Source organism: Trifolium pratense, linkage group LG4 (assembly GCF_020283565.1).
Source record: "Trifolium pratense cultivar HEN17-A07 linkage group LG4, ARS_RC_1.1, whole genome shotgun sequence".
NCBI lineage: Eukaryota > Viridiplantae > Streptophyta > Magnoliopsida > Fabales > Fabaceae > Trifolium > Trifolium pratense.
This window is the reverse complement of record NC_060062.1, coordinates 52,475,113-52,491,607: the sequence shown is the minus strand read 5'-3', so window position 1 is coordinate 52,491,607 and position 16,495 is coordinate 52,475,113. Positions and strand designations below refer to the sequence as shown.

Here is a 16,495-nt window from a genome sequence, read left to right as displayed (position 1 = left end):
AAAATACAATTCTCAGATTTGATGTTACTATTCCAAAACAACACTTGAAAAAAGAACGAATAGAACAGTTGATATTAACCAAACATATATTTTTTTTAAATACCTTCAAAAAAAATTTCGATTATTATTTTCTGAGAATATTATTTGTGGTTAACAACCTTGAAACAAACGCTCTTTTGAATTTTTTTTAAAAGAAGATTAGTTTGAATAATTATGTTTTTATATCGATTTCATTAATAAACTCGACATAGTTAATAATTATTTTTTTATAACCCCTTCATTAAAAAATTCTACATAATTAATAATTAATTAAAGGCAAATGCTAAATAGTGCACCAGAGGCACTAGTTAAGAATTCAAATATAGAAAGTTTATCTTGAGTATTATGTAGTCAATACATGAAAAATCTAAATTTTGATTTTTTCAATGCATAAGGGTGCATTTGATTCGTAAAACAGCAAGAACTGAACAGTACATGACATAACAAGATAATACAGGTTATGACAAAACTGTACCGGAAAGATATAGGGTGATAATATTTTTATATTCGAAAATAAAATGAATATTTTCATATTTTTTATAGTTGTACCGTGGACAAAAAATTGTCCCGTGGTTCAGTGAGGGACAAAAAATCATGTGTTTGTCCTGTCCCTTGCTGCCTAATTTGTCCAGTCCATAATCAGTTTGAGAGTTTCAAATCAACTAGGGTACAACAAAACTTGTCCAGTCCCCTATTTTTTAGCAGATCAAACGCACCATAACTTCTCTTTTATCTCCTCTTTTAGTTCCTTAACTAGTGCCCGAAGACACTGGTCAGCAAAACCCTTAATTAAATACAATTAATTACATACTTCCAAACTTATGTACACTATCATATTGTTCTACGGTGCTAGATATAAGGAGATAATTATTTTTATTTAAAAAATAATTTATTTTATTTTTAATTTTTTTTATAAAAACTATTTTTTATGAGACGAATAGGAAAAAACGTACCTAAAACAATACATATAAAGTTTTGTCCAATTCTTAAATTTTAAATATAAATATATTTCATCTCGTCATCAAAAGAGTTTTCTAACTAAATTTTCAACATAACATTCATCCTTATATCGTTCCAGTTCAATTCTCTCTCTCACAATACGACGCTCTCTTCGTCGTTTCTGTTTGCGAGAGACCAAAACCCTAGATCTCTCAATCGCGATATCAGACACACACATCACAATCTCCATATTCATCGGTAAATTCCCTAACTCTTATCCTTTTCTTTTCACGGGAATTTCACATGCTGATTCAAATTTCTATTTGCTTGTTAGGATTTTAATTTTCTGGTTAAGATCGTTTTTTGATTTATCATAGATGAATGAATGAATGATTGATCAATGAATTTTACGTTAATTTGCGAAATTAGCTATAGAGCTAATGATTTGTTGTGTTGTAAAGGGAGGATTTGGAAGACGGTATGTATGTTGTTGTAGTATTTGAGGATTACATTCGAATTCGGAGACCAAGAAAGTCGAAAAGTCGTGGGAGTTATTGGTTGTTGGTTTATGGTAGATAACTCTATCTGTTTGTGTGAATATATTACAGGGGAGAAAGGTTTTGAGACCAATTTTGCTTCAGAATTCTGAATCTAGAGCTACCGGGGGCTATTGCTGGGCAAAGAAATGGATCCTGGTCGCTATGCACTGCATCAAGGCTGGGATAATAACAGCGTAATTGTGGTTTCCTCCTTAGTAAATAAAATTCACCTATCTGATGTGGGGATGAACATTATTCAAAGAAACTATTAGGGCTCAATTCATCCTTAGAGAATTATGAAAGAAAAGCTAGCTGTGGGGGCAGTGAGGATAAGGACTCCATTTGCCTAAACTCCTCTCATCATTCATTATTTGTTGCTGACATAACTTATTGTCTTGAATCCACAGGCTCTTGAGGGTTATGGTGCGGTCCACGAGCCAAATTTTCGGTGAGTGCAACTGCTGCTTGTTGCTTACTTATCATCATCCCTATGGTAATAAATAACCCATGGGTAAAAAACTGTGTCCTTTAGTATTTATATTACATTTTCTGCTCAGAGACGTTTTCTAGTTAGGTGGGGTGATACAGATCTCTTGACTCATGTATGATTGGACAATTAAGATACAACTTTGTTTTCTGCATGATGTTTGTTTTAGAATTATGAGGGCAAGATATTCATTTTGATGCACACTGTCAGTTTTTTCTTTCCTCCCACTTTACCCATTTTTTGGCAGGGTCGGCGGCGCTTATGATGAAAGAAGGTTTATAGATGAAAGATATCCAAGGGATGCTGTATACCAGAGAAATAATTTCCACCGTGATGTTTTGGAAAGGGAAGCCTATTTGCCACCAGGACCTGCTGTTGGCCAATGGAGTCAATCCAAACGGAGGGGCTATGATGAAGATCATCCACTTGAAAGGGAATCTAGACGTTTTCAAAGGCCTTATCATGAACCATACAATCAAATGGATGGTTTCAGGGATCGGGAGATTGACATGTACCCGGAGTATGATAAGTTTCGAGATGGTTATACAAACATTGAAAACTACGGTGATCGAGGATATGAAAAACCTGCAAGGTTCGCAGGGCATGACCGCGACGATTATGAATACGATGATTATGGCCACAAGTCCCGTGTTTCGCATCATCGGAGGGAGGATAGCCATGACAGGGATTATGATCATTGTCGCCATAGTTATGATTCTGATTATGAAAAAGATAGCAGAAGAGATAGTAGTTGGAGGCGCCGTGAATCACGCGATCGAGAACGAGACAAGAGATGTCTTAGTCGGGAAAAGGATCCAAGTCCGCATAGGAAACATGAGCGTTCACGATCACGTTCACGATCCCATTCTCGATCCCGGTCCCACTCCTGTTCGCATTCTCACTCTCGTTCCCGTTCCCAATCTCGTGGATATGATGATCATCCAAAATCTAGGTCTCCTCGAGGTCGAAGCCATAGTCGAAGTTATCGGGAAGACAGCTATGCTGATAATCGATATGATAGAAGTGAAAGACGCAGGGACCGTGATGATAAACATCAGCGAGAGCATTATTCTGTGGTATGTGTTGAATGGTGCTTTTACTTTTTAGGTGATTATCTTACCACTGCTGGATAATATGACGTGAAAGTTATTTTCCCATAGGCCCCTTCTGCAACTGTTGTTGTGAAAGGTCTTTCACAGAAGACGACTGAAGAAGATCTATACCAAATCCTTGTATGTGCTACTAAATTTCTTTTGTTACGCATCTATTTGCTCCTTTATATTTATAAGCATCTCATTTACTCCTTCATATTTAGATAGTGTCTTCTGACATATTCATCTATTTATGTTTAGGCGGAATGGGGTCCACTTCGTCATGTTCGTGTTATAAAGGAGAGAAGTTCTGGCATCTCTCGCGGATTTGCATTTATTGATTTTCCTTCTGTGGTATTAATCCTTTTTAATTTCCCAATATTGTACATTTTGGTTTCAAGAATGTTATACTAAGATTAATATTATGGATTAGGGAGCGGCACGAGGAATGATGGACAAACTAGGAGATGATGGTCTTGTTGTGGATGGTAGAAAGCTTTTCTTTGAATATAGGTAAATTTTTATTTTTAGGGCGTTGTTAACTAAATATATTTTTAGGTTAGTTATATTCCGATGCTTTTAAGACCTGTTCTTTCAAGTGTATATATTACAATTCTGTGCTATATTTTGTTGCAGTAGTAAGCCAACTGGAGGTGCAGGTCCAGATGGAGCTTTGAAACCTGGTCATAGTCATAAGGGAATTACAATACCATCTGATTGGATGTGCACTATATGCAGCTACATCAATTTTGCAAGACGGACTTCCTGCTATCAGGTTCATATTCTTTCTTGCATCAATTTTACATTTGGGTTGATAATGTTGAATCCGTATTTCTTTATGCCTATTGCTTTGGATTATCATGTCTAAATTAGTTGGGTTGGGGCAGTAAGCCATTTTTCAACTGACTTGTAAGTGTATCCCTGTACATGTGTATATACATGAATTGGTTCCATTTTTGTTTTTCTCATTGGTGCAGTGTAATGAACCACGCACTGATGATGCTCCTGCAGCAGATATTTCATTATCAAATTCATCATCCTTAGGAAAGAAAGGTCTGGAGGCAGGTTAGTATAACTTCTTTATCTGACAGATTGTTTGTTTATGTTCTGCAATTAATAAGTTTGCATGTAATCAGGTCCAACTCATGTATTGGTTGTTCGTGGATTGGATGAAAATGCTGATGAGGAAATGCTCCGTTATGAGTTTTCTAAACATGCTCCAATCAAGGTTTAATTAAATATTTGTGCAAACTAATTTATCCTTTTACTTGGAGTGGGGGTTGTTCTTGTTTGTTTTCCAGTTATGTGCTTAGAAATGTTGGTATTATCAATTACAGGATCTACGTCTTGTGAGAGACAAGTTTACTCATGTTTCAAGGGGATTTGCATTTGTACATTTTTATTCGGTAGGTACTTCTTATGCCTAATGTTCGAGCAATTGCTATTGCATACTTTTGTTCTCCGTTCAGTTTTTTCTTCTGATGTTCATAACGTTTGCATTTTTCCTAGTTTATGCCATTGTTTAGTTAAAGGAAGGGCATGTTTTAAACCATTTGGTAATATCTTGTTTCTAATATTAACTAGTGTATTTGTAATTTACTAATTGTAAAAGTGTTTGAAGGGCGAATACATTCAGTTTGGGTGGATATTATTGATCTATTCGATGGAAAATTTGACATGACCTGTATTTGAAGGAATTCTTGCAATTTTTCTGTTTAGATAATACTTTGAAATTGATATGGATCCAACTGTGGGACAGACGAAAACCTAGGATTCCGTTGATTAGGATTAGTTACATTGATTAGGATTTATTATTTTTTTTATTTTTAATAAGTTAGTTCAGTATTGTTAGGATAAGATTTAGAGTTAGAAAAAATTATTCTATTAAATAGGATTATTATCTTTTAAATTTAAATGAATAGTAAATATAGGATAAGTTTGTTATTATCCTAGTTTAATTAGGATTTATATTGTAAGCCTATTTAAAGGCATTCAGATTTGGAATAAGAATCTGTCTAGGACGAGCCCACTTCTGTCTTCACCATAAGTCGAAAGAAAGGTTCTCCCGCGTCTAAGACCGTGTCAACCGATCCAAGACCAAGGGACCGTAACAGAAATTTATATTTGTTTATATCTACTAATTGCTAATAGATTTATTTTCGTGCTTGGTGTTGCCAGTTGAACTCCTTCAGGAGTGACGCCTGTTTCACTTTTTTGTAAAAGGTTTTTAATCGGTTTTAACATGGCAATGTACTTATGTTTAGGTAGAAGATGCTACCAAAGCTCTTGACTTAACAAATGGAACTGCCCTTGAGAAGAATGGTCAGATTCTAAGAGTAGCATATGCAAAAAGCATACTGGGTCCTGGATCAGGAGCGTCAGGAACTTCACAGTCAAGCAGTCTTGCAGCTGCAGCTATTGAGGCTGCAACATTTGCCCAACAGGTGTTTTATTCTTTTTTCTGTTGTTGAAGTTGTGGGATTTTTAATAACAAGATGAGAGAAATAATAAAAGCTTGAATATTATTGATAGTAGTTTGATAGCAATATAAAATTTAATCCTAAGAGATACTAAGTTACTCTAAAATAATATGAAAATATAAGATATTTTATAATAATTTAAAACATATTTGATGAAATTGTGTTGTATTTCATGTTATGTTACAGACATTATGGTTTGTTGAAGACTTGCAGTCGAGTACTGTCAATATAAAACCATTTCATACAAGTTAGCCATGTTGTCACTTGTGTTTCCTGTAGATAAGTAATTTTGTGCTAACTTCGTTACTTGGTTGATGAACAAAAGTAAGTTATAAATTATAATAACTAGAGGCAATCTGGTGGAAAATAGCTGGGACTCTACCTGGACATTTTACCAGAGGAAGCCATTGTAAAGACTTGGAAGAAATATTTGTTTCATAATAAATGTGTTAGGAAAGGCTTAAAATTAGTTTGAAAAATGAAGGGTTATTTCAATTTCTTAAAGCAGGAAATTAAGCAAGGCATTATTGTAGGCCAGTTCTTTTTTAAGTTAATTTTTTTTTGTTGTAAAAACTATATTGTTTTGATCAAACAAGTTTGTTATTTGTATACAAAAGCTTTAATGTTATACGTTCTTACTATTCTATTTGAGGGAGGATAAAAGAGATATGTGATACAATATTCTTTCTTGATATTCCCGCTAGAGTTGTTTCTGATCTCGTTATATATGCCACATTATTATGTACTTCTTAAGGAGGTGATGTACTTAATTATAGTTCTGATATATCGTTAAGTTGGCATATATGTGATATCTATCTTGTGCTTTTTTCCAATCTTCAGTATGATTCTGTCGGATGGGCTCCCAAAGAATACAATCCAGATGACAAACAATCTAATGGTCCAGAGCAGACTAGTACTGATGTTGGTGCACCACAATCTGGCTTTGTTTGGGATGAAGCATCTGGTTATTACTATGATGCTACATCTGGGTTTTATTATGATGGGAATACTGGTATGTTTCTTGATTCAGTTGATCCAAAAAGCTTATATTTGAGGAACTTGTTAAAGTTTCCAAAAGCACTTTTAGGATCTCTATCTACTATCATGTACTTTGAAAGTGATTCCATGGACTTTTAGATTCATAAGACTTCTGTTCTTTATTTGGATTTCTTTGAAAGTAAGTTTGTTGAGTACCCGTAACATGCATGTTGATTCTTCAGTTATAGTAATTGATCTAGGATGCCAGTAATTTTCACGCTGTTTCTTTTTCTGCATTCACCCCTTCTCCTTTTATTTTTTCATGTATTTGGGTTCTGTTATAAAGCAGGAGGCTGCAGAATTTTGCAGAACTCTCTTTATGTGCAGTATGTGTGTGCACACACTCACATTATACATGCTAGTACTATTCTCCATAAAATTTTGCAAATTTTTGGTTGCATGTCTTGATTGAGCCTTTTTGTTTTTCATGCATGCTTGGAACACTGATATACTTGTGAAATTGTTATTTTATTCTCTCTTTCCCTTACTATTTTTTGATTTTCCGAATTGTTTGTGACATTTAGGTCTTTACTATGATGGTAATAATGGGATTTGGTATTCATATGACCACCATACTCAGCAGTACATCCCATGCACCGATCAAAATCAGAATAAATCATCTAATAACGAGTCTGAACCTTCCAAGTCATCTGATGGTTTGAGCACTAAAAAGGTAGTGATTTCTGCACCAGCGACTATTGTTACTTCAAACGAGAAGCCAGCTTCACTGGCAGATGCTGTCCAGGCTGCTGCAGCTGCTGCTTTAGCTGCAGAGAAGAAAGAGAAAGAAAAATCAAAGGAGATAAAACTTGCTTCAAAAAGCAGTATTCTGGCAAACAAGAAAAAAATGAACAATGTACTGACAATGTGGAAACAGAGAAGTCATGAGGGACAGGCTACTCGAGTGGCACTGGACGACAATCAGTTATCTGGTTCTGCTGACGATAGGCCATATTCTTCTGCACATTCTGCAAAGAATAAGTTAAAAAATGACACACCATCCAGGGAAATTAATGCGTCTAATCCGGGAAGTCACACAACTGCACAGGCTGCCACTATTGACTCTCAGGCACAGCCACGGCCTTTCAGCAATAGCCTTGGGGGCACTCTGATGGGGGTTATAAGGGGCTCAGGAAGAGGGGTTGTTAAATCAGATACTTCTTATTCTGGCTCTACGTCTGCCACACCATCTACGTCAGCTTCATCTTCAGCAAATGTTGAGGCGCAATCATTTGCTACTCCCTTCAAAACAGACGTCTCTTCCCTGGGTTCATATACACCATCTGTGTCTGTTGGAAGCGGAAGAAGAAGGTTTTCAGAAATGCCTCTTTCTGCTTCAACACATAAGGAACAGTCGCAAACAACCTACAGGGATCGGGCAGCTGAGAGAAGAAGTTTGTATGGCTCGTCATCTTCAGTTGGCAGTGATTTGGCTGACCTTGAAATTGGGGATTCAAGTAAGATTGCTTAATTTGTATAGGGTTTCATTGCTTTTGAGTTCAAGTATTTTGAAAATAATTGCTGAGGTGTATAGGAAATATCTGCTTCACAGTTATTAATTATTAATATTTAAAAAATTGTCTGTTGCGTGATGAAAAGGCTTGGAGGATAGAGAAAGCTTTAGTTTTGCATTAGGTGTTCAGTAAGATTTAGTTTTTGTTGGAAATTGAAGAAATCTTCGTGGTAGGGAAATCAAACAATTTTCTGTGTGTGTAGTTTATATTATATCTCACCGTCGTTTCCTATAGTTGTAGGTTTATGTACTTTTGAAAAATATAACAGTAGTTATTTTTTCTGCTGAAGCCCAAATTTTACATGTTGATGAAAGCTCTAAATAGTTTGCATACCAATAGGTTTGCCGGTAAATTTTTATCTCAGATATGTAGATTGACTTTTGAGAAAACGTTTTTTCTACCAATTGTGTCCTTGAAGCTCGAGATTTTGCATCAAGAAGGGGTGATACAATGCCATTCCCTCCCGGAGTTGGTGGAGGACGCACGGTTGGAGATGTCAACCTCGATACTTTTGAGGTGATTACGGCAGATAAAGCGATTGATGAAAAGAATGTTGGTAATCGGATGCTTCGCAACATGGGCTGGCAGGAAGGCTTGGTATCAATTCCTTCCCTCTGTATTACATGAGTTTTTATATTTATTATGATGATTAGTTATTGGAGGTGTTTGGTGGAGAGTTAGATATAGTCCTTTGTTTACACTTGCAATCGTCTTCAGCTTCTAAAATTTTCTATTTTTGAGGATGTGCTAGAGTAGTGATTTAATCCTAGATCTAGAATTTCCTTTTTCTTCAATTAAGCACCACAAGAATTTGGATGGGATAACCTCGGACATTTGGTGTTCTCTCAATGTATCTTCTCAATGATACTAACATTTCTACATTATTCTTGTTTCTTGTATTATGGATAAATTGATGCACAGGGACTAGGAAAAGATGGAAGTGGAATGATAGAGCCTGTTCAGACACAAGCCATGGAAAATAGAGCAGGGCTCGGAAGTCAGCAGAAAAAGTTGGACCCTAGCCTCGAGGTGCAGGCCAACGATAGCTACAAGATGCTTATTCATAAAAAAGCACTTGCCAGGTTTCGCGAAATGTAAGACTCAATTGAGGTTTGATCCCATATTCTAGGATTTTAGCTTTGAAAATAGTGTTTAGGTGTCTCCTGACATTTATAACTGTAAACACTAGCTTGCCATGGCTTGAATTTCGAATTTCATTTTTGAAATTTGAAATTAGTTAAGATTTTAATTTATGCTGGAATTTCTCATCATCTTTGCCTTGGTTGAACTCTGAAGATATATTGGATATCCATTTAATCCATGTTTTGCAACGACTGGTTGATATGCTTGTTTTTGTAGATATTCCTTTTGGAAATGCTATACAGTGCCCCTAGGCAATGGTTTAGTTAATGAAACAATTTTTTTTTTTTTTTTTTATAATTATCTTGAAAATGGTAATATAATCTTGAAAATAATGCATTCAATGTCTTGAAATTTTAATAAAGAATATTTTTTACTTAAAACTTTTGTTTTTTGTTTTCATTTTTGTTTCCTTAACCATTTCCCCAATTGCACTGTTTAGCATGATCTATTTATTTTTCATTGTTTTCTATCCTTCCCTTGAATCTATTCTCTAAAGTGACATTCCAATTTTAGACAAATCAAAATCGATATATCTAGTGTAAATATTATGAACACATCATAAATTTTGAGGGTCTATTTGTAGAATTTATTACGGCTTTTACCTTTAGTCTATTTTATAACTGTTTGCCAAAATTTTAAATTTATACAAAAGTTAAAATGTAAATTATCATGTCAACCTTTCCTCATTAATTTATTTTTTTGGTAAACAATGGTATCTTTCGCACTAATTCTTTAAAGTAATTGAGATTTATTTGGGGTTAATTTTTTCTAACAAATATTATTTCTTATGCTACTGGTTACACGTTCTTCACAATATGTTCACCCTTTCAGATATTTATCCCTTTCAGAAAATTGAGTTTTTCTTATAGTTTTTAAGTATGCATTTTTTGTTTGGAGAAAGTGACAAGTCGTTTTAAAATTCTAAAATTAGTGTTTTCTGAAAGTTTTAGAAAACTTAAGTAACACAATGAGTATTTGTTTCGAGTTATATTTGCACTATATTTTTGGGAATAAAATAAAATAATAGAAAAATATATTTTTGCATTTGGTACAACTTTATTAAATTTTAGGAATAAAAGATTTTTTGGAAAAGAAAATGTGGGAAAAAAAGTTTTTCAAATATGAGAATAAATTTATGTACAATTATAAACTATCCTCACTATTATAAAGGTTTTCGAGAATATTTAAATGTTAACCAAATTATTATTTTTTAAATATTAGGGAAAAACAATTTCATCCTTGTATTCTCGAAAAAAGTTACTGCCTGGATTAAGTAAAGTTGAAAATTTTGGAGTGGGAGGACTAAGGTGTAGAGTAAAAAATGATTTTTTTTTTTTTAAAAATAGACGAAATGACAAATTATTAAAAACTCACACATACCGTGAAGGAACTAAGGTACGAATTCCGATCATGATATCTGGTCTAACAATTTCAACATTTCTTTCCATCGAACTAATATTTGTCGACAAAAAAATGATTCTTTCTTTGTCATAATGTGAATGTGTAGGGTCTCTTCAGTTCACATATAGTCCATCCATAAAAACATTGTAATTTAGTTTTTGTTGTGTTAAATTAACAGATTCCTCCCGGCACTGTCCAAAACTAAATAGAAGACCATCTTATCAAACTGTATCTGAATTCTGAAAATGTTGCATTTACTATGAAAAATGAGGTAAAACATTTTGAAGGGGTAAAAACGCTACACTGTATGTACAATAAAACAAACAGGACTGTCTCATCCCCTTGTCTCTCTATTGACAGCAACTCATATTAATTGAACTGTGTAATCCTCAGTCTCATCCTTTTAGGGGTCCAATACTTGAGTTTGCATTTAACATTAACAATTACTCTTCCTCAACAGAACACTCTTCTTTGCTGCAAGATAGTTGTTATGAAGTCAGCACTAAATTTTTTAAATATATAGTATTTTATACATACTATTCTTGCATATAAACAAATTTCGATTTTGAATATAAGCAAAAAACAACTTTCTAGGTTCATTGAATAAACTATGTATTTGGACAATAAAATGATCCTGATACATGTTTTATTCAATAAACCTAAAAAGTTGTTTTTTTGGCTTATATTCAAAATCGGAGGGAGTAAGTTTTATTTTTTGGTAACTCTTATTATCATAGACCAAGTTTTCCTTAAGATGAAGAAGATTAAATGAAAGCAAGTTTTCATAAAGTTTAAATGCACATAACATATGAATATAATATTTTTCTCAATAAGAAACTTACTTTATATTTTGATGTCTTCAAATTCTCCAGTAACTGAGTAATCTCAACTTGTTTCATCACTGTATCATGTAGCACCTGCATCAAATTATAAAACAATTAAATATCATATCATCAGAACAGAACAATCAGTAAGTAGTTGTATATGACTGAAGAAAGTATAGAGAATAACCCTCTTAGTATTTTCAAGGTCGAACTCGACAGATTTAATCCTATCCAAAGAGCTCATAAGCATTTTCTCCTTCTCAATAGGTATATCAGCTGGTCTATGGCTAAGTTCCGTAAACGCTTTTTCTAATCTTTGAAGACGTTGTTGTATACATGGAAGAATATGATCCTCTTTGGACTGTGTTTCGACATCTTCTGTATGGTTACTGATGTTATGTTCCACCACAATATCGTTACTTGTTCTCCAAAATTCTAATTTTAAACTGTGGAAGAATATATCTAATCTTTGAAAAAGATATATCAACATGCTTGACGCAGATAAGAAATTTGTTCTCCCCACTTTTTCCTTAACTAAGCCGAACCAATTTCTGACTGACGTGCCTGTAAGAAAAACATGAGAATTAACTTCCACATTCAAATGTTACAAAACATGCATACATACAACCTGCGTTCCACATCAAAATGTTATGAAATAAGGAATATGTACCTTTGGAATTTTCTCTACAAGTAAATGAAGTAGTGTTCCCCGTATCACCGTTTTGCAATGATCGTTCCCGAGCAAATTGAAATTGATCACTTTTGAGCATTTTTTCTGTAGAAGTATTATCATTACAACTGTGATGGCTATCTGATACCCTGACCTGCAGAGAAAACAAACAGCCGTTTAAATGGTTGAAGGATCAAAACACAAACATAACCTGAAAATTGTATGTTATAACAAGGCTTCTAAAATGAATCAGGTTCAAAGGTTTGAAAACTCACTTCTTCATGAGAAGAGGCTAAACTAGGAAGAGTAAGTTTCCTTTGTCTAATCGGCGAGCAAGATTCAGTGATTTCTGACCAAAATTCTGCTGTTGGCATATCGCTGCTTCGTTCCTGCGAGATGAGAAAATGGCGTCAAAAGCATGTAATTGTATTTGGCAAAATTACGCCTACAGTGCTTTAAGTTTGATCCTTTTTCCCGAATATAAGTTTTTCCCCCATATTAGTCCTTTTAAGTCTCAAAATGTACACATGATGGCTGTTATGATGCTAACGTGGCAAGGCCAAATTAGTAAATTATATATATTGGAAAATCCATCTTTATAATATCTAAATCAATCAATTGTAAAATCGAAAACATCTATTATTAAGAAGAGTCAATCTTACCTTTTGTAGGTGTGTTTGAAAATGGTCAATTTTCTGCTGTTCATTGGAAACTTTAAGGATTTGTCTCACAAATGTTTCCTCCACATTACCAACAAACTGAAATCAGAATACCTAAGTTAGTGTCACAATACTCTAGTTCAACATTGTAGTTCAACATTGTAATTAATTCTAAGCTGTGGATATTGCCAAAAGATAGTAGAACAACATTACCTTCATTATACTAGGATCATTCCATGGACCTTTGCTAGACCTAAGACATCCACCTTCTCCTGGACATTTACATGAGCCACCCAAAAAATCCGGCAACTGACTGTATAAGATGCATTCACAAACCATTAAGCATATATCTGAATAGAAATATAACGCAATATGACGATTGACGAAGGCATAGATGCATACCTAGAGTCAATGATATCATGTAATTTAGATAAAGACTTTGGTTCAAGAACCTGAAATTTCATGAAAGTAATGTATTAATAGGACTACATGCAAATAGCACTCTGTAACAAAATATAAGCAAAAAAGGTTATGTCTCTGGTTTAAATATGGACCAGATACATGTAATTTCTTTGCCTATATCTTATTACGGCGGGAGTATGAAATGCAGGCAGCCAAAAGTAATATTATATATCCTTCACCTGTATCTTTGCAATAGTTTTCGCATCAAGGAACTTCTGAGCAGCAGGCCAAAGCATCTTCCTAAAGCCGGGACCAGCATTGACGATATACATTCGATGTAATGTCTGCAAATATTTGTTGACGAGGTTTGTTTATATAGGAAGAAGACTAAAATACAAAGTTACTTTAGGAAAAGGGACAAAATAAAACCTCAGGATAGTAACTGTTATCAATTTTTGTGATAGCAGCCAACAGATTTGCAGCAGTAGGCGAGAAATTCTTCATTCCCTATGTTACATATTATCAAATACCGATTAAAATTTCAGCAAGGAAAAAAAAATACTAAAAACAATTGAGATCCTGAAACTGATAAAAACAGACTATAAAAGGATTAATACAATGCTTAAAGCATGATGCATAAATAATCAACAATCACAGACCAATACACAAACTATAAGCCAAAAATTCCACATACCAAGCCATGTACATCTAATATAGTTGTGGTTGAAGAAATCCATCTCTTCGATGAGATAGAACACGCTGGAAATTTCTCATGCAGGGCCCTCTCGAACTCCTGGACATGGTATTTTAAATATCGATCCATTGTGGTTATGCGCATTAAGCGGCTAGGATAAGCTTTCCCAAGCCTCTCGATGTAAACTGGGTGACCTTCCTTATCGACTCCATGGTAACCTTGGGGGTAATACTGCAATACTTCTTCTAGCTCTTCAAAGTCAAAATCCTTCAAAAATTTATAATCATGCCATTAGAGACATTCAGTTAACTCAAGTGCATCCTAGCACAGAAAACATGGTAGTATGATTATGGGCTAATGAGTAATAATAATTAATGGCCATTGAGTTAAACTTATATATAATTACACCTTTATTTAAAAAGTGTGTTGACTTTTGAAAAGAAAAAATAAAAATAAAGTGTATACAACTATACTCAAAATTTAAATAAAAAAAATAAAAATAAAAATAAAAACATAGACATTTCTCTATCTTACCTTATTTTACAACTGGTAGGTGCTACAGTGCAGTACACTGATTGGTTATAGAACATTTATTAGGTCGTTAATTCACTGAATAATTGTAGAACATTTATGAGGTCGTTAAATCTCACACTAAATGTCTGAAGTTCAACTACTAATCAATAAATAGATAATCAATCCGTACAAGAAACAAAAATAGAAAGAAAAATCTCTTGATAAATCTTCTAGTCACTTTTTATAAGACTTTCATAAAATTTCAAATTGCATGATTTAATTTTTTCATGAAAATATCCCTAGTTTTTTCTGGTACAAATATCTCTAATTATTTTACCTCTCATGAAAGATCAACATTAAAAACAAACTTAACAATTTTTTTGTTTTTGTTTTTATCACCGGTATCCAGCTCATAGATCTCCTAATCTAATTCAGGGGACAACTTTGGCATCAATTAGTTTCGGTTCCTTCCAATCGCAGTTGCGGGGATCGATTGGTTCTAGCCCAATAATTTATTTTTTGCTTATATTTAAAGACAGAGAAATGGAGAATGTATGTCTTATAAATGCCATTTAAGATAATATACTTAAAAAAATGAATTTTACTAATTTCTATGATAAACAAGAGTTACTCAAGGGCCAAACAAGCACTTTAGCCCTCAAAATTTCAGTGACTAAAATACCCTTTGAAAAAAATTACTATTGAAGCTTTTTAGGTAGATTAAAATTGAAATATCATTGTAAAAAAGTAGAAACCTTACCTGAAGGATGGTATCAGTTCCATATTGTTTTCTCCAAATAACCATTTCTTCCCACATCTGAATAGTCTTCTCAATGTTAAAATCCCTAGCTTTCAAAAACCTAATAAATAACAACAAAAAACCAAATCCACCTTCTTAAAAAAAACACTCATTGAACAAACAAACAAACAAAATACTAAATAAAAAAAAAACCAAACAAACAATACCTTAACAATGTATGATAATGATCATGATTAGGAGGCATATGAATCAACCTATGACGCAATTGAAAAACAGCTGATTCCTCTTGTTCATCTCTAACATCTTCAATTGGAAACCTATAATCAATTTTTCTATTCCCTCTTGTTTTCTTAAGTGAATGAGTGAATCTACATGAAGCATTTATAGCTTTTTTCTTTAATCTTCTAATTCTTGATCTTCTTATTCTTTCTTCTTCTGAGTTCTCCATATCAACAACAACAACTTCTTCAATACCAGACATTGAATTAAAATGTCGGTAATGAATGAATGTTAACAATGTTGGTGTTGTGTGGATCTCAGTTACTGTAGTGAAGAGTGAAGAGAAGGGAAAAAGAGTTTGTGTGTGTGAGAGAGAAAATAAGGTGTTGTTTGGTTTTTATTTATTTATTTATTTATATAAGTAATAAGTTTTAGTAAGAAGAAGCATCATGTGGCATAGGATGGTGGAGACAAAACATTGAGGTTTTATTTTATGTATTGGCACGTGATATCTGTCTTACTCTACAAGTACGGTCAACGAGTGTCTGTGTGTATCTAATGTATCATGTATCCTATAAATGGTGACCCCCTTATGTCGACTCAACTCAACCATGGTGGTTGCAGCTAGTAATTAATTTTTCTCTATTTACCTGACCTTGTTTTGTTCCTTTCTCCTACGTTGTCGAGGTGCGAGTACAATACCACCAGTATCGGTATGTGATACGACATTAAACTAATGTATATGTATGGACATAAATTAAGGTAAGAGTACGTACCCGGTACTGGTACTGATACGTATCCGGTACTGGTACTCTCCCTCAAATGAAGTACCCGTGCATCATAACCTTTCTCTGACCCTGAGATTTCTTAGAAAATAGATCAGAAGATAATTAAAGTCTAATTCAAAATTATTTCTTTTAAATTAAGAATTCAACTTGAATTCTCTTGAATGTTTCTTCTTGGAATTCATTATCAATTGAGCTAATAATAGTTACTCCTTTCATCCCACAAGTGAGTTAGTTGACTGTTTCACGTATGTTAATACTTTGACAATTAACATTTTTAATTGTATAATAGTACAAA

The 16,495-nt window shown here is 33.7% G+C and overlaps 2 protein-coding genes across 4 annotated transcripts; one reads left to right on the top strand and one right to left on the bottom strand.

Moving 5' to 3' along the window:
- The first annotated feature begins 1,067 nt into the window (after nucleotides 1-1,067).
- On the top strand, nucleotides 1,068-9,398 carry LOC123924604 (SUPPRESSOR OF ABI3-5). 3 transcript variants are annotated; one of them, XM_045977549.1, is made up of 16 exons: nucleotides 1,069-1,236; nucleotides 1,587-1,711; nucleotides 1,925-1,965; nucleotides 2,252-3,080; nucleotides 3,165-3,236; nucleotides 3,357-3,449; nucleotides 3,529-3,608; nucleotides 3,735-3,870; nucleotides 4,073-4,160; nucleotides 4,232-4,323; nucleotides 4,433-4,501; nucleotides 5,360-5,539; nucleotides 6,416-6,587; nucleotides 7,138-8,070; nucleotides 8,546-8,724; nucleotides 9,049-9,398. In XM_045977549.1, exons 2-16 carry the CDS (start codon nucleotides 1,664-1,666, stop codon nucleotides 9,223-9,225), a joined length of 3,189 nt encoding a protein of 1,062 aa, XP_045833505.1. In that variant the 5' UTR covers nucleotides 1,069-1,236; nucleotides 1,587-1,663; the 3' UTR covers nucleotides 9,226-9,398. The 3 variants fall into 3 exon arrangements, with proteins under 3 accessions (XP_045833507.1, XP_045833505.1, XP_045833504.1); XM_045977548.1 differs by having other exon boundaries at nucleotides 3,732-3,870; XM_045977551.1 differs by lacking the exon at nucleotides 9,049-9,398 and having other exon boundaries at nucleotides 1,068-1,236; nucleotides 3,732-3,870; nucleotides 8,492-8,684.
- A 1,405-nt stretch (nucleotides 9,399-10,803) lies between these two features.
- LOC123881411 (phosphatidylinositol/phosphatidylcholine transfer protein SFH13-like) lies at nucleotides 10,804-15,868 on the bottom strand. The gene is made up of 13 exons (XM_045930095.1): nucleotides 15,400-15,868; nucleotides 15,194-15,293; nucleotides 13,921-14,187; nucleotides 13,656-13,733; nucleotides 13,466-13,570; nucleotides 13,227-13,276; nucleotides 13,038-13,137; nucleotides 12,828-12,923; nucleotides 12,441-12,554; nucleotides 12,166-12,319; nucleotides 11,683-12,059; nucleotides 11,514-11,588; nucleotides 10,804-11,145 (listed from the first exon to the last, which is right to left on the bottom strand). Exons 1-13 carry the CDS (start codon nucleotides 15,672-15,674, stop codon nucleotides 11,125-11,127), a joined length of 1,812 nt encoding a protein of 603 aa, XP_045786051.1. The 5' UTR covers nucleotides 15,675-15,868; the 3' UTR covers nucleotides 10,804-11,124.
- Between the last annotated feature and the right edge of the window lie 627 nt (nucleotides 15,869-16,495).